Source organism: Archocentrus centrarchus, chromosome 20 (genome assembly GCF_007364275.1).
Source record: "Archocentrus centrarchus isolate MPI-CPG fArcCen1 chromosome 20, fArcCen1, whole genome shotgun sequence".
Taxonomy (NCBI): Eukaryota; Metazoa; Chordata; class Actinopteri; order Cichliformes; family Cichlidae; genus Archocentrus; species Archocentrus centrarchus.
Window position 1 is genome coordinate 21,951,720 of NC_044365.1, and position 26,990 is coordinate 21,978,709.

The following is a 26,990-nucleotide window of genomic DNA, read 5'->3' on the forward strand; positions in this document are numbered from 1 at the left end:
GGGGAGGTAGGTGCAGCTAGCATAGCAGAGCCTCTCTAAACACACCCGAGGAAGTCAATAAAGTTGCAAATGAACATCGGTTTCACTTTGATTTCTGCACGGGAACCTTGAAACAACAACATGAGTTCCTCTAACCCTGCGGTAAGCTCTAAATTATCTACTAGCTTGCGAGACATGACGCCGTATTAGCCATAAAATATCAGCTTGCTAGCCGTATCAGCTATGGTTTAGCTCGCATGCTAACGCTGTTGTTGACAGACGCCCAAATACCAACATAGTTAGCATTAGCTCTGGGCTAGTCTGCTAGCTGCTGTTTTAAGTTTAAATTCGCAGTCTCGACTGTGTGTCGGTGCTTTTTATCCGGGCAGAGGCTAAAATTATCTGTTGGAAACTTTGTGAACTAGTGTTAACTCAGAATTGGAGATTTAAAGGTGAAACAGATAATAAATAATTATAGAAACACAGACAATAGTATTGATGTACAGGGTTTGTATGGGTTAGGCTTATCGACCACAACTTAATATCTGAACATCCCTCACTAATAACGCTCTTATTAAGCATTTAGGACATATAGTAAGGGTTTTAATATGTTAACAAAGAGCAATCAATGCATAAAAATACAGTAATCTGTCGAATAAGAGGAGTAGTAGTAGAATAAGGGCTACGTCAGGTGATACAATATTTTCACTTGTCATAACGAGGATGCTAATGTAACAGGTAAATTACTAGTTTATATAGTTACTGTTATAGTATAAAATAGTAATATTTCATCTGCAAATCTACAGTAACAGTTTATTCTCGGGATCAGTGGTTTTCAAAGATTTTGTGTCCAATGCACACAACAGGTCAAGCCAAAACCTGAAGGTACACATGTATTCATAATTACATGAAGTACTCTTTAGGACATGTGCAGTATCATTAGTTCTTCTTTTAATTATGTACTGTCATATGAAGGGACTTTTGATAGCACATTTATAGAGTCTTGGCTGAGCATGACATATCCCTTAGTTGTAGTTTGTGCCACAAAGTGATCTATTTTACCTCCTTGCTTTCAGTCTGACCTTCTATTGTGTATTGTTGTAGTAAATTTAGACCTTGTTCATTACTTTTTGTACAGTTGCAAATAATGTTTGACTGACACAAAATCCCAAGACAAACCTACATATGTTATATATTTTGTGTTTGTTTGTCTTTGTTCAATTCAGTTTTATTTATGTAGCACCAATTCACAACAACTGTCACCTCACGACGATTTATATTGTAAGGTGAAGACCCTACAATATTAGAAAGAATACCCAACAATCAGACGACCCTCTGTGAGCATGTGCTTGGTGACAGTGGGAAGGAAAAACTCCCTATTAACAGCAAGAAACCTCCAGCAGAACCAGGCTCAGGGAGGGGAAGTCATCGGCTGCAACCTGTTAGTGGTGAGGGGAGGGAGACAAGACAAAAGACATGCTGTGGAACAGAGCCAAAGATTAATAATAACTAATGATTAAATACAGCGTGGTGTATTAACACAAAGAGTGAGAAGAGTTAAGAAGAAATGCTCAGTGCATTATGGGAAGCCCCCAGTACCTCTGAGCCTATTGCAGCACAACTGAAAGATTCAAGATCACATGATCGAGTCCTGACTATAAGTGTTATCAAAAAGGAAAGATTTAAACCTTATCTTAAAAGTAGAGAGGGTTTCTTGAATCTCAACTGGGGACTGGTTCCACAGAAGCTGGACCTGAAAGCTGAAGGCTCTGCCTCTGATTCTACTTTTAAAAACTCTACGAACCACAAGTAAGCCAGCAGTCGGAGAGCGCAGCGCAGTGCTCTGTTAGAATAATATGTGGACTTTTAGATAAGATGGGGACTGATTATTCAAGACATATGTCAGGAGAAAGATTTTCAATTCAATTCTGGATGTAACAGGTAGTCCATGAAGAGAAGCCAATATAGCAGAAATATGCTCTCTTTTTTTTGTCCCAGTTAGTACTCTCACTGCAATTGAAGGCGTTTCAGGGAGCTTTAAGAATGACCTGAAAATAATGAATTAATAAATGCATGAACTAGCTTTATTGAATTTGTGCCAAGACCTTAATTTTCAGCTCTTCATCATTCTGCCTCTGAACATTTAGCTTGTACAAACCCGATGTGATGCAGATAAAAGCCATGTTATGTGCCAGAGGTCGACAGTATTAAACAAAGCTGATATTGGCTGGTTCAGTATTTGGCTGATATATTTGTTTACTCACAAATCACAAATGGCTACACATGACATACTAATAAAACTCTACTAAAACAAGAGAGAGACCATTTTAAATCACTTTTTAAATATTCTTTCACACTTGTTGACTTTATGATAAACAGTATCTTAGCAGCAATTGTTATTAATGACTGATAAGAGGGAAAACAGCCAGGAAAGTAGCTTTGTCAGCATTGTGTTTATTTGTCAGTGAGTTGTTCTGTAAACTATGTGTGATTCTCTCCTTCAGACTATTGGGGAGCTATTCCTCGTCCTTAGTGAGATGGGATTCACAGAAGAACAGATACAGGCGGCTGTGCAGGCAGGGCATTTTTCTGTGGCCGAGGCAGCTGAATGGTGAGTAATCAGCCCTCTTTTTAAATCTGTGACGCTGTCATCTTCCTCTGTCTAGTAGACTATTTCTTTAACTCACTTACCTTTGTGTCTCTCACTTACGCTTTGAAAGGCTTCTACAGGGTCAGTACCCTCGGCACACTCTGGCCAGGCAGCCTTCACAGCCGACTGAGACAGCTTTTTCTGCATTCAACCCACCCAAAGAGACAGCATGCACTTCAGTGTCACACACATCTCCCACTGACAGCAGAGGTAATGCATCACCTCAGACTGCATCAAAACTGTTTCTTACTGTTTGCCTATCAGTTGGACCATTTTGAGTAAATTTATTTTAGTTATATATCAGCTGGGATATGCTCCAGCACCCCTGACTTGGATAAGCGGAAGAAAATGGATGGATGGGTGGATCCCAATCATGACTATATAGTCATTCATTTGAGTATCGCCTGAGGGAATGGATAGTTTAGTGTGCAGCTGTCCTATTTTTTTTTCTGTCTTTAACAGCAGGTCCTTCATTGGTGCTGAGGTCGTCACAATCAAGCACCCCATCCCAGGATCCACCGCCAGTTGAATCGCGGATCAAACCAGACAAGAGTGACTTTGAAGAGAAAGAGAGACAACGTGTTGCTCAGGAAGCCAGAGCAGAGAGAAGGCAAAAGAAACAGGTATGCAGTGATAAAGAGAACCACTTCTGGTACTTCTGGTGCTTAATCTGTCTGACTGGCAGTTTGTTTGTTATCACACAAGGAAGAAAATCTTTTAAGTCAGTTGATGGGCAGATTTGTAGGGCTGTCCAAAATAATTGCTTAAACTTAAGCATAATCACTTAAACTCTTATTTCTTGGCAATATCTCACTCATGACTGTTTTCAGTAACATTAGTCAGTTTTTCATCCTTGGCTCAGGTGTCCTTTATTCTCCTTTTCTTCTGTTTTCCTCTGTCAAATCTTTTCTGTTGCTTTTTTTTTTTTTTTTTTTTTACTTGAGCCATAATCCGTTTCTCAGGGGAAACAGTATACACCACCTCGCTTACTACAGCATGAGCCTCTCTGTTTTTTTTTTTTGTTTTTTTTCCCCCATCACTTCTGACACAACGCTTTGGAATGGTGCTTTTCTCAGACACTATTGTTTTAGTTTCTTCAGTTGGAAATTCCCCTGATTTTTTTTTCTTGCTTTAGCAATGCATGCTGTTCTCTGAGAACAGTTTATTACTTCCTCCTTTACACCTCAAAGTTAATACGTTTCCATAGAAAGACAAAAGGGAGTGTGGAGATAAGCAGATAGTGAGCACGAACCTGTGGATTCAGAATAATTCTCATCCGTGATGTCATTCAGACAAGCTGAGATGTTCACCTTGATCAAACCTCAGCAGAAAGGCTTGTGTTTGAGAACTGCAACATCATCTGACAAAATCACTGTACACATAAGTTAAAAATAATGCTGCACTTACCTGCAAAATCACCACTGAGAAAAGAAATAATAGGGAAAAAACAGCCTCTGTGTGGCTGCAGCTGCTGCACTTTTTGAAAGAAGAAAAATGTTGCTAATGAGCAACAATGAGGCGAACTGAAGCGTGATGATCACTGCTGAGTGTGAGAGAGGTGTCACACACTCAAGCAGAGTTTTTAAAAAAAAATAAAAAAACAAAACCCTGAATCATGAGTGTGAAAATTAATATTTGAGTATAGCCATACTGTTTTTTAATTTTTTGAACATTTTGTGTTCTTCTGTACTCGCAGGAGCGTGAGTTGGTGTTGAAGCGGATTGCTGAGGATCGGAGGAGCCTGCAGGAGAAGAGCCAGACTAATGCTGCTGCAGATACGTCCCCTTCCAGCAGTGAAGGACAGAAGCTGGGAGGAAAGATTCAGACAAATGTGGACAACAACTGCATCCTCATGGTGAGCCGGTGAAAAATTCTAATTTATCATTATCTCTGTGAATAGCTTTCATTTTCGACTTCATTCAGAATTTTTGTTTTCAGTTTTGTTCCAGTCAGTTTAGCGTCCCAGTTTATTTTTTATTGTTGGAAAACCTTGCCATGTGTATTTTTGTTTTGCTGCAGATTCGGCTGCCGTCCGGGGAGTCCATGCGTGAGCGCTTCTCAGCTGATGCCCCTCTGCGCAGCGTTGTGGAGCACATCACCGGACGTCACCCCTCCCTACCCTCCTTCTCTCTCCTTCAGGGTTTCCCACGGAAGCGCTTTGGGGAGGCAGAGCTTGCCTGTTCCCTGCGCTCTCTCGGCCTTACACCCAATGCTGCACTGTGTATTCAGACCACTCCTCCAGAGACACCTCAGGATCCACCAAGTCCAGCAGGTCACAGTGATGTGCCACCTCCATGTGTTGCACCTCCACATCAACATATTCCTGTCCAGGACATGGTGGGAGATCAGGTCCCTGTTATACCTCCTCCACTACCTAACCAGCTGTGGGAAGAGGCAGTGAATTATGCAGGAATTCCAGGAGCTCCCCCTTCGCTGCCTGGACCTTCTCATTTTTGGGGTAAGTCTGAGTTACTTTATATGCATCTACAAATCCCACATATTTAGGTAAGTTAGGATAATATGCTTTATTTATCCCAAAAGTTGGGACTTTTCTGTTTCACAGCAGCCAAAACATTAATTATGTCCAATAGCACAATAGCTCAAATACCATGACAATAGAAAATAACTCAATAAGGTAATCTGTAGAAGGAGACTCACCATAGAGGGAGCTCAGCAGGAGCCCCAAAAGGGTCAGTGCTAGCTGGTTAGCAGCGATTGGACTTTCAGAATGAGAATGAGGGGATTGTCCACCAGAGTTTGTTTTCATGGACAGCTGAAATTAATTCATATGATGAGTTGACAAATGTACTTCAACAGCCATTAAAAAGAATCCTACTATTTTCTGCCATATGTATACTGTTGCAATAGTGGATGCTCATATTAAATAAAAAAGATTGACTTGACAGATTTTTCTACTTATCTTTCTGAGAGAGGGGATATCCTTAATATTATCTCAGACACACAGCTTTGACTGTGAACACAGAAGCCCCGCCCACCTGCTGTTGGCTGGGATGGGCAGCCAGTCAGTTGGCTTAAAGAAAGTGGCACTAAAATGACTTGCTTTCCGGAGTGGATGAACTTAGCATCTGCCCAGAGGCCAAGCATAAGCAGTCATGCGAAGAGAGTCCAATAATAAAAATAAAGAGTTGGAAATGAGTATAACAGGTCCGCTTTAATACACCTGGGCAGCCCAGTCAAATTAGTCTATGTTTAACACACTGTATACCAGCCAGTGCAACTCTGTATACCTTTAACATTATAGCTCTTCATGGTTGTTTGTGTTTAATTATTTGATCAATGAGTGTGTTAAATGTTATTTAAATGGCTGTAGGGTCACTGGATGACATTCTGGGTGTTTCACAGGCCGAGGCCAGAGGTTGGTTCCTGGTGATGCTGAGGATCCGGCTATAGATGTTGATATGGATCAAGAAGGAGAGGAACAACCACCTCACATGCCGAATGGTATGGCTCCATGTGTGTGCGTGCATGCGTGTGTGTGTGATTTTTGCAGATTCTTCCTCCACCCTTTGATCTACATTTTTCTTACTTTCCCTCTTTTACCTCCATTTATGTTTCCATATGTCTGCATAATTCATGCACTCTGAGGTTTTTTTGCACACTAATGTCAGAAACAGATGAGCCTGGCCTCTCACTTTAAGCTTGGTTGTGTACTGTACACTGCGTAGTGGCCTAGTGTACAGAGTGGCCCACGAAAGTGTGTCATGTTGTAAGAAAAATTAGTATTAGGAAATATGTAGGTTAATTCCCCTTTCTGTCAAACATACAGTACACAAGTCAGAACTGCCCTGAGTTTGGTAAGTGCTTACAGGTGGGGTCAGTTAATCATATTGTATTGTGAATGTGAACCAGACAATAAAATTAGTTTACTCACTGTGGATGCTAGTTCAAGGAGAATCAAAGATGTTGATCAGAGGTGTGGTATAAATTTTTTTTTTTTCTTAGCAAGCCTGTGGATGTTCAGCTCAGTGGCGTTAGAATATTTTTGGATTGATTACAGGTTTTGCTCGTGTAACTTTCACAGGGATGCCAAGGTTGCCTTTCCTTCCAGAGAACAGGATTCGAGGAGGATTTGAGCCCAGACACCACTGGCCAGAGCAAGGAAATCGACTCAGGTGGGTGTTTAGACAGAATGGCACTGACTGATGTAATATAAGACCAAGTGTTATGATGATACTGCTTCATGGTGCAAAAGAGTATTAGGGCCATGATATGATGAAAGATTTTTTATTTTTAAGTTATGCGTTTTGAGAAAAAAGATGAAATACCTTCTAGAGAATCATTTTGAGCAACAAAGACATTCTTTTTCTTTTATCATAAAAATGCTTTAAAACTGCTTTAAGTTAAGCTAACTTAAACTGTGCAACTTTTATAAAGGTAAATGTGAACATTTCAGAAAGCTGTTATCAGAACCATTCCACTTCCTGTTTTTGCCATTGCACAGAAATACAGCAGGGGGTGCTATTGAGATAGTCTTAATTGAATATGAGTCAATGGAGCTAAATGGCTAAAACAGTTATTTACACCTTTTTTCCAAGCTTTTTTCAGCTTTTACAGATTAAATGTCAGTGATATTTCCTTCATGATATTCAAATAAATCCATACTTGTGTCCTTTAGGTTCTCTTATAAAGATGCTTATTTTGCTCATAAAACTCTAGCATTATGTTGGCACATGCTGAAGGTTCAGGATTTACAGCGCCCTTGATGGCACCCATTTCCAAACAATAACTAGATGTTAGAAGTGGAAACTACAACAGAAATGTGTCTATAAGAAGCAGTTGGTCATAGGTGACTGATATCACAAAGCTGCACATAGAATTTGCTGTTGCTTCATTCCTGAAATCAAAGTTACATAAAGTTTCTTACATCCTGAATATTTACAGAAACGTGTTTTAAACGTGTATAAAAAACTGAACATGAAACTATATTTATGGTCTCGACCTCTTTTATCAAAATGACACACATTTGAGTCCCCTCGGGAAGGAGAGCTTTACAGAGTTGTTAATATGGGAAAATTAACCCTCGCTTGTGTTTGTGTGTCTCAGAGAGGGCCCAGAAGAGGAGGTGGCAGACCCTGAGGATGCAGGAGGTCCGCTGGCGCCTGTAGCTGCGGGTCAGGCTGCAGTTGAGCGTCTTCAAAGAGCTGCGCAGCAAGACGACCGCCATGCCTGCCAGGGACAACCATCGCCCCCTAAAAGACCATTCAGAACACCAAGCGTGCCCTCACTATGTGCCTTGGCCACCCGCGCAACAGTCCACCTAATGACTGGTAAGAGCCCTGGACAGGTGAAAATTCAAATTCAAGACTTCCCCAAACTGTTCCTCATTGCTTTGTTGTCACTGGTGTGACTCTTGGCTCTTTGTTTCTTAGCTCCCAGCATGCAGTACAGCAGCAGCCTAGCAGGCCTGACCCCAGAGCTCGCAGAGCTTCTGCTTAACCACATGTCTCATGAGAAGTTGCTACGCCCACGCACCCTGGAGCTGTTCTTTGGCTGCCCAATCCAGAAGTTTGTCTTAAACAGCTACTCATACTCCACCAATGAGCTCCTGCGGCAGCTGCGGGCCTTCACTGCCCTGAAGCACCTGAGTTTAGTCAATTCGCCTCTCATCACTGGTAAAACATTTTATAACATATCTATATAGTTTTTTGATTTCCATTAAATATTTAATCAAAGTCTGCTGTACAATTTCTCCCTATTCTTTTTTTTTCCCCAGACTCGGGCCTATCAATCCTTTCCACCCTGGTCAAACTCCAGTATCTCAATCTGGCCTCCTGTAGCAAGCTGACTGACTCCTGCCTACAGCATATCACAGGTCAGACACACACAAACATCACTGTTGACAAGGCTCACAAAAATCAGGTCTCAGAATAAACTGTTCTTATTTAAGTAGTTTTATTCAGCATGCTGTTTCATCAACATGTTTTCCTTCTTCTGATGATGCCTTTAAGGTTTGAAGAGCCTGTGTTTCTTGTCCCTGGACCAGACCAAAGTGACAGATGCTGGGATGGTTCTGTATCTCCAGTCAGCTCCTTCCTGCCTCTCTCAGCTGAGCCTGAACCAGACAGCAGTGACTGAAGCCACTCTAGCAGTGCTCCCCACCTCTGTGCCACAGCTGCGACTTCTCAGCATCAAACAGACTAAAGTACTTTACCTCTGTTAACCCGGTCTGTTCCACCAGTGGCACGGCTCTGCTCTTCAGTGACATTTACTTGCCTTCCTGTGTGTTTTTCTTCCAGGTTAAGGATGTGACAGCTCTAGCAGCGATGTCCAGCCTGCAGACTCTTAACCTGGATGGGACAGGTGTGACAGAGGCATCTCTGGAGCACCTTGCTACTCACCCTGCCCTGACTTCCCTCAGTTTGGGGGGTATCTCGGTTGTAGATGGCAATCACGCCCTTCAGATCATCTCAGGTTTGTAGAATGTGAAGGAACATTGAAAAAATTAGGGTAGACATGGAGTGAAACTGTGTTATCAAAGTCTGCGGGGAATCTGTGAGGTGTCTACTTTCCTTCTAGGTCTGAAGTTGAGTCACATCACCCTCCCTGGGCGCCACTCTGTGACAGACAGCGGACTATCGTTTCTCTCTAGACTGACTCTGCTCTCAGAGCTGGACCTGACAGACTACACACAAGTCACAGACCAGGGAGTCAGCCAGCTCTCCACCTTGACCAGGTCCTTCCCACACTTACTAATGTCATCCTAACAGGTTTTTTTTTCTAGTTAAAATACTGACAGGAGTTTTGTGTGTATTTTGTGTAGGTTGAAGAAGCTGTCACTTAGCAACACTCAGGTGACAGATGTGGGGCTTTCCTCTCTGCGAGGCCTGCAGGAGCTGCAGGAGCTCTGTTTGGATCGGACTGCGGTCACCAGCCAAGGAGTGGCTGATCTCATCATCTGTCTGCCGCACCTCCAGGTGACTTTCCCAGTGATTATGTTTGCAAAGTTATTTATCTGTCAGTTGTACAGCAGAACATTAATTTTAATCTCGAGTGCTATCCAGGTGTAGCTTTAACTTTGTGTATTTAGAGTGGATTTAACACCCAGTTTAATGGTTTCACAAGACATTTAAGACATTTAGCTTCACATGCTTGATTTGGAAGATTTTTATGCCAGATGCTCTTCCTCACACAACGCCCATTGATTTGTCTCTCCTCCTGAAATTGAGCCAGCTTTAGTGTAGCAGTTTATACATTTACCTAACAAGCAAAAGATCCATAGCTTTCTGGGCGGAGACATAAAAATCTACCAAATCAAACATTCAGCACAGTGGTGATTCCTTTTGATGAAAGGTAGCAGGTAAAAGTAGCTGTCACAGGGTGAGAAATGTAGTATTTGGCTGGTTACTATTTTTGATGTGGACTAAATTGAACTTGTAAACAGTATAAAGATGGATGTATCTATTGTGATGTTAAGTACTGGTTAACAATATCCTGGTTAACAAAGTCGAGAGCCATCTTGGTGTTTTGTGACCAGAAAGGGGCTGGTCTGGCTATGAAACCACCAGCTCATTGGCTAATGACTTGCCAGTCATAATGTGTTAGCCAATGAGCATACCCCAGATAAACCTCACTCCTTAAGATTTAACTCTGAAGACATAGTAGAATGTGTCTGCCATTGGCTTTCAAGATCAAAGGTCGACCCTTAACTCGAACCTTGTTCTTCTGTTTATTATCCCTATTGTTACTATTCCGAAATATTCATTTGTCTTGATAAAAATTAATTTTTTGCTGTTTTTATTTTTAAAATGTTTTTTTTTGTTGCATTCCAGGTGTTGGGGTTGGCCAGCACTCGAGTGGGAGACAATGTGGTGAGGAGAGGTCTGGTCCGCTGCAGTCAGCTTGTTAAGCTTAATCTCAGCCGCACGCGGATCACAGATCATGGTAACGTCCAGCTCTAAACTGGTCTTTAATGTAATATCGTTGCTTGATCGGATGAATAGTCCCAGTATATGTTCCCACCTTCCCCCCAGGTCTGAAATTCCTGAAACACATGCGCCTGGCTCAGGTGAACCTGGACGGCACTGGGGTGAGCCTGATGGGAATTGCTAGCCTCCTCTCTTTCACCAACATCAGCAGTATTCGGGCCAGTAACACTCGCACCATTCCCCCTGACGAAGTCTCAGATGAGGAGTTGGAAGCCCAGTGAGCATAGGTACCTTCGGTTGGTCCATGTTGTCGAGTGGTGCGACCACATGCTTATGCAGGATCTTCTGGACACAGCATAACTGAAACACTCCTATTTGCACTGTTTCAACAGCAGCTAGTGCCAGTAATCTGTCAATTGTGCACGCTGAGTTGAAACCATAAACAGGAGCATTGTGTTCAACAGCTCCTTCATTTCTAACGTTTACATATACAGAATTAATCACTATTTAGTACCCTGCAGCCCCAAATGCCATCTGAAAAACTTTATAGCTTTATGTGCATCTTTACAGGTTGGAGCAACCTGTGTTTCTCCAGGGGCCTGTACTATGAAGCAGTTTCAGTGTACCCAGGATTTTTTTTTTTCCATATCTGGCTTCACTTTGCCCCAGCAGTCAGGCTAAACCAGGGGTGCTCAATACGTCGATCGCGATCTACTGGTCGTTCGCAAGAGGAGTGCAGGTAGATTGCACGGAACCCCCAATGAAGTTGGGGAAAAAAATGTAGATCTCACGGCATTAAAAGAAGTAGAAGATGGATGATAAACTATCATCCATCTGTTTCGTTACCACCCTACGCATGCACATTTAACCACGCTGGCTTTGCTAGTAGCTCACAAGCTGAAAAAGTGTGGGCACACCTGGTAAACGGTCACACGAAGGTGGTTTTTAACTGGAGAAGTCAAACCCAGGGTTTGAGCACATTCACATGGTTGTGAAACATGGATAGGTCTACTGGCAGCAGAGTGATGTGCTGGCTATAGATTGTAAAAATATAATACTAGAAGAATATGAAAAAAAGAGCTACTGCAGCCAAAGCAACACTATTATAGTTCTAAAGCTTAGCCTATCTCAATCTAGAAGGAAAAAAAAACTTGACTCTGTAAGTTATTAAACTTCTCAGTATCACAGCGCCATCGGGCTCATGTAAAGCCTGTTGCCTATGTTAACATGGCAATGTAGCCCAGAAAGAAGCGAATCACCTTTGTTACCCTGAAGCTTCATAGTACAGTCCTCAGGTTGGAGCCAAGTGGCAGAAATCTACTTAGTGTTGAGAATGTACAACGGAGCATGTAATGACTAACAGACTTTATTTAGATATTCAATGAGAATCTAAATAACAAAAATAGCCAGTTAAACCAAATATGGTTGAAGTGTTTTTGGAGGGATGTGAAAGCAGATAAGGTCTTCCACTGATATCTGCATTGAAATTAACTTTAAATTTAGAGCTGTATTCATGTCATGTCAGATTTACCAGTAGAAATAAGTTTTGGTTTTTTTTTTAGCTTGAACATTTGATACTAGTAATTTTGTTAGCAGATACCTATATTGATAGTGCAAAAGTTCAGGATTTGCAAAAGTTTAATAAAATGTGAGCCACCGTACAGTGTTAAGATACCAGAATTACCCCCAAAATTGGATGCCTCACTTTGACATGAATATAGCTTTTAAGTAAAAATTATGTAAAAATCCAGAATGAAGACTTCATGATAGTTTTATAACCTGCAGCTTGCACGCATGTTAGTTCTTACCACCTAAAAATTCTAGGTTTTATTTTATCTGCATCCTGGTGATGCACTGACCTCAGTTGTCTTTTATAAGTAGCCCTCTTGCATTGTCAGTTAAGCCAAGAAATGCCAATGTTTGTTTTTTTGGAAAGTTTAGCCATTTTCAGCTACATCAGTGAGCCTCATTCAGTGGAGTGTTAGTGGCTGTAATATAACAATCTATGCAGCCATGGGGCTCACAGCAGGACCCAAAGCAACTTCTTTAATCCCTTAGTTTTTTTTTCCCTATTTACAGAGATATGAAAGTTTATTTTCCCTACAAAAGCTGTATTCATTACAATTAACAATAAAGTCTTCTTAAATTATCGCTGTTTTCAATGTTCCATTTATTCAGACAAACTTATTGCATTACATTGTTAAATAAGGCAGAACTGCTCTTTTACATGGTGGGGGGTGGGGGGGTGGGCAGGGGGAGAAAACAACTTTTAAATATCATAAAATATGACCTAAAAGCTGCTGCATACATGTTGGGATAAACAGAACATCTGGAAAAATAAAACTTTCCTATGAAGACAGCACAATGGAATGCATTCCAAAAATGCACCAAGATGCTTCAGGTGTATCAGCCAATCAGAGTGCAGCCTGAGGTGAAGGGGGGGCGGGGGGAGTTTGGGTCAGGTACAGCAGCACTGTCAAACTGATGGAAATAGTACATGTACAAGAAATGTGTCAAATAAGATGCATGAGAGATCATGTAAGTTCTGGTTGGGACATTTCCTGATCATCCCTTCAGGAGTTAGCGAGTCAAATCCATGACGCGAGGTGGAGGACTGGCTCAGCACCAGTAATGCACGTCTAGATGTCATGCGCCTGCTGCTTTTCGATCTTTGTTTTCAGATGCTCTTTGTATGCCAGGATGTCCGTCTTCCACTTTGTGATGGCCTGATTCTCACACACCCATATCTCCTGAGCCACCTGCAGGAAGGAAGACCATCAGTATAGCGTCACATCTAATCAAAGATTACATCAATGCATCAGATGATCAATACATACCTGCTGAATTAGCCTGAAGTCGTGGCTAACGAGCATCATACCACCCTCAAACTCGTTGATTGCTTCTGCCAGCGCGTCAATGGTCTCAATATCCAGGTGATTGGTAGGCTCGTCGAGGAACAGCATGTGAGGGTTCTGCCAGGCCAGCCAGGCAAAGCACACCCGGCACTTCTGACCATCCGACAAGTTCCTGATTGGACTAACCTGGAAGATGTTTCAGATGTCAGTCTGAATGGTAGCAGACAGGAGACAAAATTACAGAAAGTTGTGGGAAAGTATCCCCTCCCTACCTGCTGTTTCCCCGTTAGGCCATAGCGACCAATAATCTTCCTCATCTCCTCCTTTTCTTTGATCTCAGGGAAACACTTCATCATGTACTCCAAAGGAGACAAGTCCAGCTCCAGCTGCTCAGTCAGGTGCTATAGCAAAGAAAAACATCGTTAATTGTAATATCCAGTTCACATTTTGTGTGTGGCATGCCATGAATTTGCTCCTCGTTAAGCCTGAGCAGTATGTTAAAAAGATTTCCATGTTTTACCTGGTGATATCTGCCAATCTTGACGTGAGAATGTTTGCGGATCATGCCATCAGTAGGGAGGAGCTACAGAGAAAAGGTGAATAAAGCTCATCACTCTAAAATCAACTGTGAGTAGGTCCAAGCTGAAGGTAAAAGATGCCTACCTCTCCCATAAGCAGCTTCAGCAGTGTGGATTTCCCAGCTCCATTGGGTCCCACCAGAGCCACTCGTGTGTCCAAGTCAATACCAAACTCCAGGTTTTTATATATGTGCGGCTAAAGGAAAAACATTACATAAGTGAACATGACAAATAAATCCATATTTTAAATGGGGGGGGGCAAAACAAAAGACTATACTCACTGTATTGTCACTGTACTTGAAGCTCACATTCTGAACCATGATAACAGGAGGAGGAATCTTCCCACAGGGAGGAAAATAAAATGACAGAGTCTGTGGGAAACAGGAAGAAGTTAGTACTATGTTGGTAATTTTCACCACTAAACCACAGTCCCCAAAAGACACGTGTTACTGATCCAGAAGTTGGCTAAACAACTGCCTGGCTGTAAGCTGAGCAGCAGTTTCCAAGCTTATTGTAGAGTGAGAGGCAGAGCTTTCAGCTAGCAGGCCCTTCTTCTGTGGAACCAGCTCTCAGTAGAGGTTCAGCAGACAGACACTCTACTTTTAAGATTCCTCTCCTTTTCTCTTTTTCCTCTCACAGCAGATGGCTGCCCCTCCCTGAGTCTGACTCTGCTGTAGATCTCATCCTTTTAAAAAGAAGCTCTTCCCCTCCTCCCTGTTTAATTGGATTCCCTCTTTAGTATTGCCGAGGGGTTTACCTTACACTATAACGTGCCTTGAGACTACTGTCATTGTGAATTGGACCTATAAATAAAATTGAATCAATAGGCCACAGTTACTGTACCTTGTCATTCACAACTCTTTCAGTCAAGCCTGATGCAACCATCTTCTGCAGCGTCTTCTCTTTGCTCTGTGCCTGTCGCGCCAGCTTTGCAGAGCCGTGACCAAATCTGGCTATGTAATTCTAGAGGATGAGGATGTACAAAGATCAATGAGCGCAAGAGTTGATACAGTAAAAAAGCTGCTCCTGAGACACTGTTTAGCTGAGGTTGTAAGCAGCCCGTGTCGCTATATCACTCGTGCAGTGATGACATTTGCCCACATGGTGTCCCTCACTTTACCTTCATGTGTGCTATCTGGTCCTGTTCCCAGTTAAAACGCTTCATCTGATTCTCTTCCAGCTCCTGTCTGGTCTTCACATACTGGTCATAGTTACCCTTAAAATGGAAATAGATTTGCACTGTCATCCAACAGGGTGGCACACAGATACATATTTAGTAACAGCCGACCTCTGGTTTCCTTATTCAGCATTATGTGATTTTATATATAGGGCAGTCCATTCAGGATACTTAAGATACTCCATGGCATGCTCAGAGTGCTTTCCTTTCAGCTACATGTCCTTACCGTGTAGTACTTCAGTTTCTTCTGATGCAGGTGGATGATGTTGGTACACACACCATTCAGGAAGTCTTGAGAGTGTGAGATGAGCACGAGGATTCGCTTAAACCTGACAAAAACCATTAAGTTGATCAAAATCCATCTCAAGGCATAACTAATAGACTGTTAAACGAATGAAGCAAGGAGAAACGTACGACTTGAGCTCCTCCTCCAACCACACACAAGCGTCCAGGTCCAAGTGGTTAGTGGGCTCATCCAGCAGTAGCATGAAGGGCTTGATGAACAAAGCTCTACAAAGATGACAAACAGCTGTTAAGTAAAAATTTACCCATAAATTCAAACCTATAATTTGTGTTTTGTATTTCAGGAATGTATCCCAACATGGATCAATTCTGTTTCCACATCTTAAATTTAACAATAAATAGACTTTTAGAACCAAATGTTGTTGGCAGAAGCATAAGAAGCAATTATACCTCAAGCACATCAAGTTGAACTGGTAGCTACAACAATCAAACTGGAGAACAGACCTGTACTGATTGATGATAATCTCAAGGATCAATGATCGTCAATGGTGATAACTTACCAATCAAAGCGACATTTAACCAATTTTCCCATTAATACCATTTTCATGAGATTAAATATAGAAGTCATTTTAAATCTGCATATGCAGAGAAGCTATTTTATCTCCTCCCCTTACCACATTGAATTACTCTGGAGATATGAGAGCCCCCCCCTAAAAAAAAAATACCATTTTGGCTGTTACGCCAATACCTACTAGAATAGCCTAAATCATCTACTGTCAAATGTGAGATGCTGGAAATAAGATACTCCCCAATGTGCATCACTCACACCAGCAATGCTGAGAGAGTGCTGTTGCGTTTCTCGTGTTTGGGCAACACATTATGCATTACGGCAAGTTCAGAATGCTACCTTAATGGATGCATTGTCACCTCCTCCTCCCCCCCGACCCTGCCCCCATATTGGTTATCGGTGATTACACAGGGGAAATTATAACTCATGCCCACTTTGGTTCCCTGTATGGTAGTGAAGTCAGGACATGCTGCTACATAGTTTGCTTTATCTTAAGTGTGCATTTGTCATTTGGACAAAGGACACGTGATTACTCAAATGAATGCTGGAGAGACGAGTATGGCTGGTACAGTACTAAATCCTTTGTCTTTACCTGGCCAGAGCAACACGCATCCTCCACCCTCCACTGAAGTCCTTCAGTTTCTTCTGCTGCATAGCAGTGCTGAAACCCAAACCGTGGAGGATCCGAGAGGCTCGCATCTCCGCCTTGTCTGCATCCAGCTCCTCCAGACGCTCATACAGCTCCATCAGCTTCTCACACTCAGCTTTTTAAAGGCAAAAAAAAAAAAAAAAAAAAAAAGCAAGAAGGGAAATTTATGATACAGCTACAGTACAATTAGAAACAGGCTGTTCAACTTCCTCCAGTTTAACACTCACAGTCTTCATGGGCAAGTCTTTCTGCCTCCTTCTCCAGCATGATCCTCTGTTCATCCACCTCCATGACACACTGAAGAGCTGTTTTTTCGCTGGGGGCCATCTCCCGGGTCAAGTGGTAAATATCTATGTGCTCTGGAATGGGAATTTCCCGATGCCCGATGGCTGACAACAGCATGGATTTTCCTGGCAGATAAAATTAAAGATAATTTGTGGTACGCAAAATAATATCTGCTGAAAGCAAGTGGCGACCATGCCTTTCAAGAAGCATAACAAAAAACATGGTGTCAATAAGGGATCACCAAAGTGTGGGCCCTGGCGCTCAGGTTGACTGAAGGAACCGTGGGCTGTAAATTTTATTTTTTAAAATTCTAATATTTTACAATCAGAAGTATTCAAAACTAAAAAAAAAAAAAAAAATTTTTTCTCCATTTTATTTCTCTTGATTATTCAGGAACCATAATGAATGGAACAATTCATTAGCGGTGGCAAAAGAGCACTGGCTATCAGATGACTCAACAAATGAATCACTCTGAATATCCTTAAATATATTTTGTCATGTTGGATTTGATACTTTTACATTATAAGTGTTTAGTTATCCAGTGTCAAAATGCCAGAATACAGGCTTTACAATTTACTATCCATACTTCATTTCTTACATTTGTTTCTTTACAAATTGTTATGTGTATATAGATGGACTGTTAATTTGCATTGCTTTGTGATAGAATAATTCTCTATGAGGCAATTTTTAAATATAAAAAAAGCAAAATACTTCCTCTTAAACCCTGTCGTGGCATGTTGCTCTGTAGCGGACGGATGGTTGCTAGTGGTCATTCTAAGATCTGTTTTCTAGTGCACTCCCCCCCCCCCCCCCCCCCCCCCCCCCCCCCCCCCCTCCCCTTCCCTTATACGTATCTCAACGGCATTTGCTGAAATCACTGACCCTGAAGCTGAGAAAGGTTTAACTTGGGAACTGGCCATTTCGTGTTGCAATTTGCCAGTCATTGCTTGAATTCTAATGTTGACTTTCTGTGATTCTCATGCAGGCAGTCCTTTAATCCCATGTTAATTAGAGATGTAATTAAATGTGTGGTTGACAGGGTTTTCCTGCCAACTGCACATTTAAAAGTCAACCTGACTGAGCAAAAATAAAACTACATAAACCTCTGTTCAGCAAGACAAACGCTTTGTCTTAGCTATATGTGGACCAATTGTACTTGCATGATTATTCACCCCCTAAAAAGGTCCATTTTAAGACAGGAAAAATCCTGATTGGATTTCAGATTCCCATGTGGAATCTAAGGTTTGGGAACAGTCATTTTTCTTTTGGTGTCTAATGTGCAAATGTCTAAAGTCTGGAAACATCCTGAGCCAGGATAAACCGGTTACCTGTGCCATTAAGACCAATGAGGCCATAGCGTCTGCCCGAGTTGAGCTCCAGACTGGTGTCTGCAAGCAGCTCTTGACCGTGGAAGGTGAGCGACAGGCTGCTGATATGGACATCAGTGCTGTTAGGATGGGAGGCGAGAACACCTGTCACTGCCCGTGCCTCAGTTTTCCGCAGCTCGAACTCATCCAGCTCCTTTGTTAAATTTGCAATACCTGTACAAAAAAAAAAAAAAAATTAACAGGGTTCAGTCAGAAAATTTTTGGCAGGCTGACAAGCGTGGTACCCTATAAGTAACCAGTCTTCTCTCACCGTTGCTCTCTGCTCCATTAAGCTGGGCCTCTTGTTGTTCACTGTCCCCATTTACTTCTTCAGTTTTCTTGGTGCGCTGGCGAGCTTTGGCAGCCTCCTTCTTCTTCGCTGCCTTCTTCTTAGCCAAGTCAGATGGCATTGTTATGCAGGGCTATATTATAGGAGAAAGCATACAGAAAAGACAAGGATCCACAAGAAACCCCACATCAATATAGAATCGCGTAACATGTCAGGAGACTCATGATCACAGATTTAGGGGTTTCACAATTTCCGGAATCAGTCTTAGTCTACCAGTAAAATGTCATCACAGAATAAATAAGGTTAAAAATGACTAATCGCTTACATAATGTGGCGTCAGGACCAACCTCGGCATACTTGCCGGTTTACCATTGTGTAAAAATGTGCCGGTAATTGAACTCACGTGTAACGCCAAACAATTTATAGATAACATTAAAGACTAATTTTGAGTGTAAATGACTAAAATGTGTAACGACAGTCTGAAGTACAGTAATAACGTTAGTAATGCTCCCCAAAACCCGCATTTTGCTTCCTTTCAGTCCCACCTGCCCGCACGTTGAGCTCTTTGCGGTATCACGCCTGGTAGCACAGCTGTTAGCAGCCTAAACGCCACACTTTGTCATTTCACAGTGAACGAACCATAATACGTCTCATAAACTGAGGAGCCCGGAGCGTGAAACACAAAACGCAAATTGTAACAGTTTTCATGAACCGGCTATTTAGCGCGTTAGCCCCTAACTAAGCTAACAACGGTAGCCAGGCCTGAGCAGCTAAAGCTAACCTGACGCAGGGCCCCAAGTAGCTACAAGAAACTCTCAACTCGACTAACTAGCGCTTTCCCTCATATCTTTGTTTATCTTAACACAACCCAACGTACGTGCCATATAATCGCGACAGCTCTTACGCAGTGTTATCCCTTCTCTTACCTAAATAACGAACCGCTATTCTCCAGAGCACACCGACCGTCTCGTGTCCACTTTTGCCGGGTGGATGTAGCCGCTCGCCAAACCGCCAGACGGACCATATATGGTCAAGGAGGGCGGTGAGGATACAAGTTCCCTCCTCTTCTCTTGGGACTGCAGTAAAAATGTCCTTTTACCCATCAGCCGAAGACTAATTTAACTACTAAATAAGCCGAATTATATATTTAGTAAGTAAAACTAAACAGGCGGGTCATGAGTTAAAAACTGGCACATAAAAGTCTGATGGGTAGTTGTTCCAGTATTCAGGATTTGCCACCCTAATGAGGCTTCTTTTACAACATGAGCATTAAGATATTATGTTGATACGCACCTAAGACAATCATTCGTTCATATAAATGCAATTTTTCTAGGGGGAATTTATTTTTAAGTACTTCTATCAGTAAGAAGAGGTGTCTTGATAGCGGCTCAGTCGGGGGTGATGCTGCGGCTGCACTCGGCGGTGATGAGGTTGAAGAGGGACGCGGTTTCAGCGCTGTCTGTGTGGCACTCAGATTTTTTTTGAGGAAGTCGGGAAACTGACGGAGATGGACGACTTGTGTACGGCTGTACTTCGTGGCTTTCTCCCCCGATATAAGCAGTGAAACATGGGGTCTCCTCCGAGTCAGCGTTTGTGGAGATGGATCGTCGTTTCTGTACGGAAACCTCGGACGCGATGCTAGCTCGCTAGCTCGACTCTCTAATGCTTGTTCCTCCTGTGGAAAACGATACTGTGGGGATCATACTTCCGAGTATTCTCGCGTTTTTAATATTACTACTAACTAGATAAAAGCTCAACTTTACCAATTTAGCGTCAAGCTGTATTAGTTAGCTGACTTTGGAGGTAGCTTTTAGCTAACGCCATCCCAAACTAGTTAAGCTAATTAATGGTTAAAAACGACAGTAAAGGATTGAGTAACGTTACACAATTTTCATGACAACAACAATTCTAACAGCTGAGTTTTTTTGGCTTCACGATGACTGTTAATCATGCGGAAATATTTGCATGTATTTCATCTTTCAGATGAAGAAAGTGCTCCATTCCGGTAGCTTCACACTTTGGCCATCCCCTCTTTTAATGTTGTACAAAAGTACATTTCCTGTATTTGCCAAACAAAAAAATTAAAGGTGCTTTAACATGGAACGTGTAGATTTCATCTTTGCGTTATACGTTGAGTAGAAACTTTACTACCTCGCTGAAAGGGACCGGGGAAAAAAGGCTGTAATTTTAAGACAGTTTTCTGTCATTTTCTACACTCGTTTCGCTTCGGATTTGCTGAAAACGTGTTAACATATGACAGGAGTGTTGGCACTATAACCGCTCGATTTTTTTTTTTTTTTTTTTTTTTTTTTTTCCCCAGCACAGCCAAAGTGTAGCGTATAACTGCCAGACATGCGTCTCTCCTCGTTTTTGGCCCTGTTCAGGCCTGCTTTACCCCTCATCCTGGGGCTGTCTCTGGGGTGCAGTCTGAGCCTTTTGATGGTGTCCTGGACCCAAGGAGACTCGGAGGATTTCTGTGGAGATGAGCTCGGGAATGGCAGGGGCTTCCCGGGTGGGGGAGAGGGCCATGGAAATCCAAGAGATGGAGCTGCAGATACAGATATCCAGCCACGCATAGTGCCCTATCACAAGGACCCAAACAAGTCGCACAAGAAGGTCCTAAGGTAAGTGTGGGGAAATATGGTCCCTATTTCCAGGTGCTTAAAGAAAGCATCACACTAAGCCCTGCTTTACTTTTTGTTTTAAGAAACTGGGGACAATTTGAACCTAGGGGGATTTGCATTTAGTTAATTCTCCATTTAATAGTCTTACATTTAATTCTCCCCTGCAGTGGTCTCATTGCACTGAGGGGGGTACACAGAATAGATAGCCTGTAGATTACAGATTATCTCCCAAATCCGTTCAGAAGACCTACTGATGCAAAAGATTGCATCTTTTCTTTCTTTTTCCTCCCCTTTTCTTTCTTATCTTTATATTTATTTCTTCAGAACCTGCTGGCCACCCCACAAGGGTGATCAGGCGTTTTCTGTCCGGGCATCCATTATTTGGAATAATCTCCGTCAGGAGATCAGATTGGCGAGCTCACTGTCATCATATAAATCTCTTCGTAACTGTTTTATTTGCAGTTTTTTTTCCTGTCTTGTGAAGCGCTTTGTATTTATTATCAGTATTTAGCAGGGTCAGTGGATTTTAATGGATATAAAAATAACATGCCAGACAACAAAACACAGACAACATATGATACTCAGCAGAGTTAGAAATAACATATCTTGTTAGCCTTGCGCCATTGTTTCAAATGTTTCCTTTATTATAATTCATCAGTTATTCTAGCATTTATTTCCCTTTACAGACGGCAGTTTGCGCAAATGTGGTTTTCCTGTGAGGCACCTCATAGCCCCCCCAGTGGTGGCTCTGCTACCAATCCTACTGTCAGTCATTCGATATCAAGTGAACGAATTTCATTTTTCATGTTTCGTTAAGAAAAGTCCTGAAAATGGCCCTTTTTTTTTTTTAAATGAGCAAACTAATTACAGTAGAAAGATTTAAAAAAAAAAATCTTGCTGTTTTCCTATTTCTATAAGAAGTGTATCATTACCCTGGAATTGTTTCAGGGAATTCAGAGATGGTCAGGTTGGAAGCATTTGGTCCATTGACATGGAATGACCCTTCCTTTAGTTTTTAAATTCTCAAAGCTCATGAGGTCGTTTTAGTCAAAAACTTTCTCAGAGTGATTGTATTGAATCCAACTCATTTACAATGACTGGTGATTGATTTGCAAACATCATACACGCTGGTTTTTAGTATTTAATAAAATGCATGATTTACTGAGCCATTACTGTTTTACTGAGTCAGTACTTCTGAGAGAATTAAGAATGCTTTCTTCTGCACACATTTAAATATCAACATTTTGGCATACATTAGGTAGATTATTAATATAAGGTGAAAATAAAAGTGGTCCAAGTGTGGAGCCTTGTGGGACTCCTGCAAAACATGCAATGTGAGGAGATTTGGTAACATCAGTACCATAGACAACTAACTAATTCAGAAAAATTAAAAAGTACCAATTTAGATAAAATAACTTTGTGTCAAACACCTTCTTTAAATCCCCCAAAACAGCACCAATTATGGATGAATTATGTTTTATTTCACAGCCACTTAGAGTCCTTTGTTTCAACACTTGAGTATCTTATGATGGAAACATGTTTGTTCTAATTGCTTCCTCTTTGCCGTCTTTCCCCAGAACTCGATACATCCACACTGAACTGGGCATCAGAGAGCGACTCCTGGTGGGTGTGCTCACCTCTCGGGCCACCCTCAACACGCTGGCTGTGGCGGTGAACCGCACAGTTGCCCACCACTTCCACCGCACCTTTTTTTTCACAGGTCTGCGCAGCCCCAAGATTCCTCACGGCATGACGGTGGTGGCCCACGGAGACGATCGCCCAGTGTGGCTGATGTACGAGACGGTGCGCCACCTCCATCAGCACTACGGCTCGGAATATGACTGGTTCCTCTTAGCCCAGGATGACACGTACATGCAGGCAGATCGGCTGTCGGAGCTGGTGGGCCACCTCAGTGCAGGTCAGGACTTGTATATGGGCAGAGCAGAGGAGTTCATCGGTGGTGAGGAGAAGGCACGTTACTGCCATGGAGGCTACGGCTACCTGCTGTCCCGTAGCCTGCTAGCCCGTCTGCAGCCCCATCTCGACACCTGCCGCAATGACATCCTCAGTGTGAGGCCTGATGAGTGGCTGGGCCGCTGCATTATCGACTACCTGGGTATGAGTTGTGTGGAGGTGCACCAGGTAAAAACACAGCCTTCTAATACCTGTAGAAATGAGTAGTTTAATCAATAGGTGGAACATCCACTATATTAATATTTCTATATGCTGTTTTTGACTCACAGGAGATGACCTACCGTTACTTTGAGCTTGGGAAAAATGCAGACCCGGAGCGTGAAGACAGCCCAGAGTTTAAAAATGCCTTCACGGTTCATCCTGTGTCTGACCCGAATCTCATGTACCGGCTGCACAAACGCTTCAGCCACATTGAGCTAGAATGGACTTACCTGCAGATCCAGCAGTTGCAGGTTTGTAATATATTTTTTTTCTTCACACCTATAAAAGTTTTTCTCATGACTTTGACTCATGACTTCCTTGTTAAAGTTTTGTATACAACCTGTTCTCCTCTGCACCACACCCACTTCAGGAACTGACCCAGAAATTCCTGACTGATACAATATTTATATGCCAGAAACCCTGGAGAAGGGATGTGGTGTTGTGCTGAGTATTATCTGCCTGAGAAGCCTTATTATGTAATTAAAGTAGCTGCTAATGATGGTTCATTAGTGTTGTTTTGACTTGAGGTTAAATATAACTTATACTACCACAGAGCTATAAAATGTGCCATGTCTTAATTAGACAGATTGTTTCTGGCTAATTTTTGTGTATATTGTAAAGCTTCAGTAACACTTGTAGTACAGTACTGTGCAGAACTCTCGAGCCACCCCTCATTTCCTTATATTTTGCTAAGAAAATGGGTGCAGTGATTTATTAAAACGTGCAAACACACATGGAAATACAGTATATAAGGAAAAACAGAGCTTGTACAATTCTGACAAGCTTGAAAGTCAATATCTTTACTCTTTAACACAGCCTGAACTCTATTAGGCAAGCTTTTTTTGTCATTTCTTTAGATACTGTTCATCTGCTGTAGATATTTTTTTTAGACCTGACACTTCTTTTGTCCTCCACTTGTCCAGTTTCCTTAAAATTTTAAGGACAGACACCATGTCCATATTCCCTTTGGGAATAGCCTTGTTGGTGCAAAAATACAATTTTATGCCTGTCAAACTCTGTTAGCTTTGGTATTGTTCATAGCTTCAGCTGGAGATATGGGAACAAATTATGTGTTTTTGTGACAGTCTGCTAGTAACAAAGTGCCTAAAGATATGATTTAAAATAGATTCTTTGCTAAGTAGTCATTTATGTTTAGACACAACACTTGAGCTAGGTGCCTATTTTATGCTTGAATGATTCATAGGTAATGCTAAGTGCCTTACCAAACAAACATGGATGATTTAGGCAATTATGCTATGAGGCTAATGTGCTGGTTGCCTAAGTAAGCTGCAACTTTTACTTTGAAGGCAAAAGGTCTCTGGTTCCAGTTTGCATCACACTTTTTTCCAAGTTTCACTGCAGTTCAGTAATTGTCTGCATTCAAGTCAGCATCTTCCATGCAAACTACGAGCAACCTCAGTGACCTGCTTCCAACCAAAGCAATCACAAGGAGGTTTTTCATTGCAGCATCTTTGACAAATTTCACGCTATCAACCACCTTCAAAGCAACCGCTCGGCAACTAGTTGGGGAATACACGCTTCTCCTTAGCAACCACTGGTTAGCCAGTGGGTCGCTGGCAGTTCTCCAGGCCTATCTGATTTATAACTTACACTTTTTCTCTAGATGTGTCTCTCATTGGTGCATAAGTATATGACTGATTCTTTGTATTTTATCTACTCTAAACCTGTCCTATTTAAAACATGTTTTATTGCAACCCCGATGAAGGCCACAAGCCGAAACATGTCAGTCAGGTGATAAGGTTGTTGTGTGTACTACAAGTATTGCTGCATCTCTAACCAGTGCAGACTTCATCCTCTTCTCCACCATAGAAGTAGGTGAAGTTGTACCAGAAACCTCTGTTTCTAATTCTTTCTGTTTCTAATTTTTGTGTGCACTCATCAGATGCAGATCAACAACCTGAGTGACCTGACACCAGAAGGCAAGGCTGGGGTCACATGGCCGATAGGAGTCAACCCCCCCTTCAAACCCAGGACCCGTTTTGAGGTCATAAACTGGGAATACTTCACAGAAGAGCACATCTACTCCTGCGTCGACGGCTCCCCCAAGTGTGAGTTGAGAGGGGTCAACCGTGCCGATGTCACTGCAATTGTAGAGATTGCGGTCGAACGTCTCAACGAGCGCTACCAGCCGCAGCTACGCTTCCGCAAGAGGCGCCTACTTAACGGGTACCGGCGCTTTGATCCCACGCGTGGTATGGAGTACATACTGGACCTCGCGCTGGAGGCCTACACCCAGAAGGGCCACAGTCAGGTTATTGCCAAACGAGTCAACCTGCTACGACCTCTGAGTGCAGTTGAGATTATCCCCATGCCTTATGTGACGGAGGCAACGCGGGTGCAGGTCATCCTGCCTGTCACCGCCCAGGACCAGGACTATGTTGGGAACTTTCTCGACATGTATGTGATGAACACTCTGGACACCCATGACAATGTTTTACTCACATTCTTGTTCATTTATGATCCATTTGATGCACAGCGAGTCAGCCAGACCGATGTGTTTGCTGGCATCAAGGCTATGATCGGTGAAGTGGAGAAACGCTATGGAGACGTAAAGATCCCCTGGATCAGCGTGAAGACCGAGGTGCCCTCACAGGTCAAGCTGATGGACATCATCTCCAAGAAGCACCCAGTGGACACGCTGTTCTTCCTGGCCAGCGTTTGGACAGAAGTCAACGCTGACTTCCTGAACCGCTGCAGAATGAACGCCATCAGCAGCTGGCAGGTCTTCTTCCCCATCCACTTCCAAGAGTTCAACCCTGCCGTCCTCTACCGCGACCAGCAGCCCTCTGCTGCCTCCTCCTCTTCCTCTTCTGCTTCTGAGTCGCTGCGAGACGGCCACTTTGACCGGCACGTCTTTGACGAGGCTTGCTTTTACAACGCAGACTACATGACCGCACGGACCAAGATGGCTGCCGACATCCTGGACAACGAGGAGCTCCTGGAAAGCATGGACGTGTACGACATCTTTGTCCGTTACTCGGGCCTACACGTGTTCAGAGCTGTAGAGCCGGCGCTGATTCAGAAATACGTGCGGCGAATGTGCAATCCCCGCTTCAGTGAGGACATCTACCACCGCTGCGTTCTCAGCAACCTGGAGGGTCTGGGGTCACGCTCGCATCTAGCAATGGCTCTGTTTGAGCAAGAGCAGGCCAACAGCACATAGAGGACTGGACTGAAGGATGCTGAAGGTGATGGGTTTTTTTTTTTTTTTTAAAGTGATACTTCTTGCATCCACACACTGAAATTCTCACCCCTGTACAGGGTGGAAAGAGGTCAGCAGGGGCTAAAAAAAAAGACTGTTTTGCTAGAGGACACTTCAGAAAAATCTGTGTGTACCTTCAAAGCTGACTTGTCTAGACTTGATGAATTGTGAGTCATGGAGGCGTCATTTTGAGGAAGTGTTACTTGTATTCCTCTTGAGCAACAATATTTATAGCCTTTTTTTAAAAAAAACAAAAGAAATCTATGAGGTTGTGCATTGAAGTAATAAATGAACAAAAGCCTTCATTGTTAAAAATGAATAAGAAAAAAAAACTTGAGCCATAAGTCTTCCTTTTGTGAGGATGTTTTAAGTAATACTGGAAACAAGCTGCCTTTTCTTGAAACTGTGTTCTCTTTAAGAGATATTAAAGAGTGATATTTCT

General features: G+C 42.5%; 3 protein-coding genes across 4 annotated transcripts; 2 read left to right on the plus strand and 1 right to left on the minus strand.

Annotated features, from left to right (window-relative positions):
• Positions 1-12,664, plus strand: LOC115799484 (uncharacterized). The gene is made up of 17 exons (XM_030756673.1): positions 1-141; positions 2,484-2,590; positions 2,700-2,839; positions 3,092-3,252; positions 4,326-4,484; positions 4,649-5,087; positions 5,993-6,091; positions 6,672-6,762; positions 7,694-7,917; positions 8,020-8,262; positions 8,364-8,462; positions 8,599-8,792; positions 8,887-9,061; positions 9,167-9,323; positions 9,411-9,564; positions 10,420-10,531; positions 10,621-12,664. The coding sequence occupies exons 1-17, from the start codon at positions 121-123 to the stop codon at positions 10,794-10,796; spliced, it is 2,751 nt and encodes a 916-aa protein (XP_030612533.1). The 5' UTR covers positions 1-120; the 3' UTR covers positions 10,797-12,664.
• Positions 12,665-12,700: 36 nt separating this feature from the next.
• Positions 12,701-19,583, minus strand: LOC115799486 (ATP-binding cassette sub-family F member 2). Of its 2 annotated transcripts, none has more exons than XM_030756676.1 (15): positions 19,072-19,352; positions 18,509-18,659; positions 18,199-18,411; positions 16,813-16,995; positions 16,529-16,700; positions 15,540-15,635; positions 15,352-15,454; positions 15,069-15,164; positions 14,792-14,911; positions 14,230-14,319; positions 14,034-14,144; positions 13,891-13,953; positions 13,643-13,771; positions 13,353-13,556; positions 12,701-13,274 (listed from the first exon to the last, which is right to left on the minus strand). In XM_030756676.1, the coding sequence occupies exons 2-15, from the start codon at positions 18,645-18,647 to the stop codon at positions 13,155-13,157; spliced, it is 1,839 nt and encodes a 612-aa protein (XP_030612536.1). In that variant the 5' UTR covers positions 18,648-18,659; positions 19,072-19,352; the 3' UTR covers positions 12,701-13,154. The 2 variants fall into 2 exon arrangements, with proteins under 2 accessions (XP_030612536.1, XP_030612535.1); XM_030756675.1 differs by lacking the exon at positions 19,072-19,352 and adding an exon at positions 19,453-19,583 and having other exon boundaries at positions 12,702-13,274.
• chpf2 (chondroitin polymerizing factor 2) lies at positions 19,539-26,990 on the plus strand. Its single transcript, XM_030756674.1, has 5 exons — positions 19,539-19,676; positions 20,847-21,150; positions 22,728-23,292; positions 23,394-23,576; positions 25,229-26,990. The coding sequence occupies exons 2-5, from the start codon at positions 20,879-20,881 to the stop codon at positions 26,507-26,509; spliced, it is 2,301 nt and encodes a 766-aa protein (XP_030612534.1). The 5' UTR covers positions 19,539-19,676; positions 20,847-20,878; the 3' UTR covers positions 26,510-26,990.

Coding starts and splice junctions, on each gene's coding strand:
- LOC115799484 (XM_030756673.1), top strand. CDS start 121: ATGAGTTCCTCTAACCCTGCG. Junction 2,591..2,699: donor GTGGCCGAGGCAGCTGAATG/GTGAGTAATCAG, acceptor ACGCTTTGAAAG/GCTTCTACAGGGTCAGTACC. Junction 5,088..5,992: donor TGGACCTTCTCATTTTTGGG/GTAAGTCTGAGT, acceptor GGTGTTTCACAG/GCCGAGGCCAGAGGTTGGTT.
- LOC115799486 (XM_030756676.1), bottom strand. CDS start 18,647: ATGCCATCTGACTTGGCTAAGAAGAAGGCAGCGAAGAAGAAGGAGGCT. Junction 13,772..13,890: donor AGATTGGCAGATATCACCAG/GTAAAACATGGA, acceptor TCTTTGCTATAG/CACCTGACTGAGCAGCTGGA. Junction 13,275..13,352: donor ACTTCAGGCTAATTCAGCAG/GTATGTATTGAT, acceptor TCCTTCCTGCAG/GTGGCTCAGGAGATATGGGT.
- chpf2 (XM_030756674.1), top strand. CDS start 20,879: ATGCGTCTCTCCTCGTTTTTGGCCCTGTTCAGGCCTGCTTTACCCCTC. Junction 21,151..22,727: donor TCGCACAAGAAGGTCCTAAG/GTAAGTGTGGGG, acceptor GTCTTTCCCCAG/AACTCGATACATCCACACTG. Junction 23,577..25,228: donor TGCAGATCCAGCAGTTGCAG/GTTTGTAATATA, acceptor TGCACTCATCAG/ATGCAGATCAACAACCTGAG.